Source organism: Trypanosoma cruzi, genomic scaffold (assembly GCF_000209065.1).
Source record: "Trypanosoma cruzi strain CL Brener 1047053516991 genomic scaffold, whole genome shotgun sequence".
NCBI lineage: Eukaryota > Euglenozoa > Kinetoplastea > Trypanosomatida > Trypanosomatidae > Trypanosoma > Trypanosoma cruzi.
Window position 1 is genome coordinate 2,706 of NW_001849138.1, and position 4,992 is coordinate 7,697.

At 46.2% G+C, this 4,992-nt stretch overlaps 2 protein-coding genes and 1 pseudogene across 2 annotated transcripts, besides 6 other annotated features; all 3 read right to left on the reverse strand.

Annotated features, from left to right (window-relative positions):
- Tc00.1047053503673.9 (protein kinase, putative) lies at positions 1 to 669 on the reverse strand (the record flags this gene model as incomplete). Its single annotated transcript, XM_798873.1, has 1 exon — positions 1 to 669. A coding segment is annotated over one exon (669 nt), but the record flags the coding sequence as incomplete, so codon positions are not given.
- Positions 1 to 4,992: a sequence feature (heterozygous, Esmeraldo-like haplotype).
- Positions 855 to 892: a microsatellite.
- Positions 1,236 to 1,293: a microsatellite.
- Positions 1,327 to 1,352: a microsatellite.
- On the reverse strand, positions 1,380 to 2,801 carry Tc00.1047053503673.18 (hypothetical protein, conserved; the record flags this gene model as incomplete). The annotated part of the gene is made up of 1 exon (XM_798872.1): positions 1,380 to 2,801. The coding sequence occupies one exon, from the start codon at positions 2,799 to 2,801 to the stop codon at positions 1,380 to 1,382; it is 1,422 nt and encodes a 473-aa protein (XP_803965.1).
- Positions 2,851 to 2,875: a microsatellite.
- Positions 3,822 to 3,845: a microsatellite.
- Positions 4,547 to 4,992, reverse strand: Tc00.1047053503673.27 (annotated as a pseudogene; the record flags this gene model as incomplete).

Sequence of the window (4,992 nt, forward strand, 5' to 3'; positions counted from 1 at the left end):
TGCGCTGATGTATAACAATATATCCGTTTCGCCAACTTGTACATGTTTCTTTTCTATTAGCGTTGAAAGATTCATAAAACATCGTGGATGCGTTGATGAAAAGGGTATTTCACATGAATCCCCTGAGCCGCTTCTAGTTTTTGCTTCACCAGGCCTTGCTTCGGGACGCGTTTCCACCTCTATCCCTTTTCTGTCAAAACAACGCTCTGGCGTCTGCTTCTTGCACCCAAATGGCGCCACGCAACGTCTCGTAAAAAGCATGCCGCCCTCCAGTAGAAAAGGGAGCGCAAGAGGGTCTTGACGAATTACTCGTTCAGTCGGATGCTTTTCAATCTCTACACGCAACATATCTCCGCCTGTATCTACAGTCCACATTGGCACCCCATTATCAAGCCCGTAAGATGAGATCTTTCCATCCTTGTGCAACAGCAGTAGTCTGTTTGAGGGATGGAGGCGGTAAGACGGCACCAATTCCTTGTGGTCCGGACGGGAAGCAGAAATTTCATCGCCAGCGCTTTCCGTCTCCACATTTTTCAGCAAATTAACATCCTGCGCATGAGCCTGGTCTCCGGAGACAGATAGGAGAGTCGTGCTACCCACACCGAACGAGAGCCCAAGGGTCAATATGCACAGGATTAGGAGCCCAATACGAATAGAGGCATCCGGCATTTAGGGGAAAATGCCACAGAGGAGGCACAACCCTCCAGTGGAATTCTCACACGCAGGGACAAACACAGGGATAGCCGTAGAGAGAGGCGATACTAAACTGCAGTTTGACCAACCACGCGCAGAAACGCCGATAGAAAACGCCGTCTACAAGAACAGAAATAAGTGGCAAACTCCCTCCAACGTAAAACAACAATAATAACAACAACAACAACAAAACCAACAAAAAAATGAAGATGAAAAAGAAAAAAAAGAAAGAAAGAAAGGAGGTCCCGAGTTGTCAGTTTGCCCGAATGTTGATTTGTAAAACTTGCGGTGCGATCGACTGTGCCAACCCGCTGCTCCCAATGAATATGTACGGTGAAGCCTCACAATGATGAATGTGAGCCTTTAGATTTTCTTTTTCCCTAATTATTTGCTTGCTTTCCACGTGTATCTTGACAGAAAAAATTTTTTTTACTTCTTAACTGTTTTTGTGTTTGTTCGCTTCCGTGTGTGTGTGCAGACGCACAAGGTGGGAGAAATTGCACAGGGGGGACGAACAAAAAAAACAGCAGGGAGCACAACCCAAAAGAAAAAAAAAAAAAGAAAAAAGAATGAAGAAAGCAAAAAAAAAAAAAAAAAAAATCACACAACAGTGCATGCAGCAAAGGCAAAGGAAATAATAATAATAATAATAATAATAAATAAATAAAACACAAAGGTCAACTCGTTCAGCTGCAGCGCGCTATCGTTGTCCAAATGTCACCACCACCACCACCCTTCTCATTTTCTACCAAAAGACGGAGCAAAGAGGCGCTAACATCTCTTTCTTCGTCGTGCCTTGATTGAAACTCTATCTGCTCCCGAAGTTCTGCTAACGCCTTCGGCATGCGAATAAAGGCATCCAACACGCTCCGTTGAAAATCAACCCGTACGGACTGAAGAGTGTTGAGCTCATGGGCATCGGCGAAGGAGAATCGCGCCGTCAGAATGTGCCGCGCCGATGGCAACTGAATGCCTGCAGGAATAAAAAGAGCCCGCGAACTCCACCAATCTTCCGGTAAAAATCCAAACTCCTCCGGTCCCAGAACCGTCTCCACACGACTACGTCTCACGGTGGTACTAACTGTAGCGGCACGCCTCTTCTCCCTGTAGTATTCCAGGAGCGAGTCTTTACTTAAGCCCTGCAGCGTCCTCACGGCAGCCGCGTCGTAATTGGACGAAGAGGTTAGTGCTTCAAGGTACATTAAAGAACCAAATACCTGCGCCGCATCACCATCTTCATATGCTGAAAAGTCGCTAATGGCACCCAGAGCGTCTTCGTAACGACCCGAGAAGCGTTGGCATGCCCGGGAAATGAACAGGTCCATGTTTGTATTGTTCAAAATGGCATCCGGGGCATCCCAAAGCCTCTCCACCTCGTCACCAAACCGGAAGGGCTCCACATACCGTTCAATGACGGCGTTCGCATCCAAATCTTTTATCCGGCGTTTGAATGCTTCCAACTCACGCAGCTTTGTCTTGACGGACATACTCTCCAGTGACCGTATCTCTGACTTCACGCGCTCCACCGTCTCATCGATGCATTTCTCCCCCTCCGTCGCTTTTTCCTCCCGCAAGTCGTCTATCAACATTTCCATCGTCGCCACATGCTCGCGCCGCGGCGCCCGTGACATTGTGGGAACTTCTTCCTCAGGCACGGCCCTGGAGGCAAATCGCAAAACATTCTCGGTGCCTAACCGGGAAGCTCCAGGGGGAGACGCCCCCGGACTTCGCGTATCCAACTTTGATCTTATTTCTGTGGGTTTTTTTCCGCTTTTTGTGGGTTCCGTCGTACTCCGCGTGCTTCTCGACCGACTCAACACGTCACGGACGGCATGAATGCGCCGCTGCTCCTCCAGCAGTCCGGCAAGCTGCTCTTCGAGGGCTTCCAGCCGCTCCGTATCCATGGCAATCCGCGACAAGACAGAGCGAGTGTCATCCACAAGGCACTCAACAGCGTCGGCATGAACTGCAGAAGAGAGAGCCGCAAAGCGCAGAAGCTCAAACGCCTCGCCCATCTTAACAGATGCCTCCCCCACCCACCCAAATACCCCCTGCACGCAAAAATGAGAAAATGAAAATAAAAGGAACACAGCAGAAGTAGAATGCATTAAAAAGTAACAGGGAAATAAACCAGGCAATTCATGTAAATGAATGCATACAAAAACAAAAACAAAAACAAAAAACAATCAGTTCCACGGCGAATGCACCGCATAACCCAACACAGTGAGAAGAGGACAACGCCTGCATTCCATAATGAGACATTTTAACACATTCTCTTTGAGCATGCGGCAAAATATTCACACTTGAATGCCGCCGAAGACAGGAAAAGCGACAAAAAACAACACCAACAATAATAACATTAGTAATAAAAGCGATAAAGAGTCAATTAATACAATATTAATAGCCTATTGCTTCCCATGTCTGTATCCAGCAAAACTTTGGTCAAATTGGCACTTCTTCCAGCATTCACGCTGCATCACCGCTTCCACACCAAGTGCGTGTACCGGTACATCACCCCAACGATAACGCATGAAGCCACGCGGCTCCTCCGTGTCCAGAAAATAAAACATAAAACGATACAGCGAATGACGTTTTAACTTCATCGCGCCAATTTCAAATTTATTGTATTACATCCTCCCTTCGTACTCTTTCTTAATATTATTTATGGCAACACTCTTCACTCATTGTAACCATGCCGAAGACAACGTCATACTGGCCCTCCTCAAAAATGTTGACCATAGATCGCATAAAACGCACGGATTTTCGCCGCGAATGCGTCTATAGCCATACACGCAGTCATTTGCCTGCATCAGCTTGAATACATCACATGAAATATCTCTCGTTAGATAAGAATCTGTATCGAGCCGCCAATAATACTCGTAGGCATCTAAAGAAGACAATTGCCAAACAAACAAGGCCTGCCCAGAAACGGCACATGATGCGATATCCTCTCCCCTGATATTTCCGCAGTGGCATCGATCGCATCCACGCATTGAACTTTTCCTCCGTCACACCATCCGGCAGCTCCCGCCAGAACCTTGCCACATCCTCAAATATTACCCTACGTGCCGACGGTATCAAACGCGTTATCGCCATTTTCATCCCATTGAGCATGTTTTCACACACACAAAAAAAAAAAAAAAAAAAAAAAATGTGCACTGGATGCGAGAAATATGCAAGAAAGTGCGCCTCCAGCTGAGAAAATGCCTTTAAGAGCAAAAAGAACTCATTCTTTCCTGCAAGAACCCGTATAACCCCATTCACTGTGGAATATGTTTCGTTTTGACTGGACGGGGGATGATACGCACGTCGCAACCGCATTACGTGACGCCGGAGTTAATGAGGATAATGACGATGTCATTTTTGTTAGCAGGACCTCCTGTAACTTTGTGTATCCGATCCATGTCATGACCTTTTGACGATGTGAAGTTCAACCGTACGGCAAGGCAGACTCATTCCGCCACAAAAATCCACACCACAATGCATTTCAACAATATATATGCTTTTTTTGTTTTTGTTTGTGCCTCACATACTCCACGACATCTCCATACCCCATCGAGACGTGCAAAAGAGAGAATAAGAAGAAAAAAATGGAAATAAAATCAAATTCATCCCCACACCACAACGGACTTATTCAATGGACATATATATATATACACTACAAGTAAGACATTAATTATTCAAATAATGCTCCTTCCCATCGCATGAAACAAAGAATGTGCCACATGCCACACATTCTACCTCTGGGGAAATAAAATAAATGTATTTTATTCCTTTATTTATTTTGGTGAAAGAGAGTTGTAGCACGCCGCACTCCAGAAACCTCAAAGCATCGTAGGATAGAAATTTAAATTCAGTTGTCTCTTTGCCCTCTTCGCATGCGTGCGTAGAAGAGAATGCTATGTGCCCAACCACAGTAATCACCAAAAAGATGCCAAAACCCCAGCTGAATGGCATCATGATGTTTGTGCAAAAGCGCCGGCATTTTCATGTCGCGCTCTTTTCCTTTTCTGTACCAATCTGCCAAAACCTTTTCCCAACAAGATCCATCCGTTGATACTGCCGTCAGGGAAGATTTCCCTTCAGAATTGCGTTTTCGTTTCCCGCCCATTCCGTTGCATAAGACCTTTTTGCCGCATGTCGCTGTCCCAGCCAAGTACTCTGTTGCGACCTGCGCCATGTGTGTATCGACAGGTACAATTTCATGATGACCCACCGCAAATAGAAGGATGCAATCAGCAACCTTTCGTCCCACTCCGGGAAGGGACAGAAGTTTTCTCGCCGATCATACAAACTGAG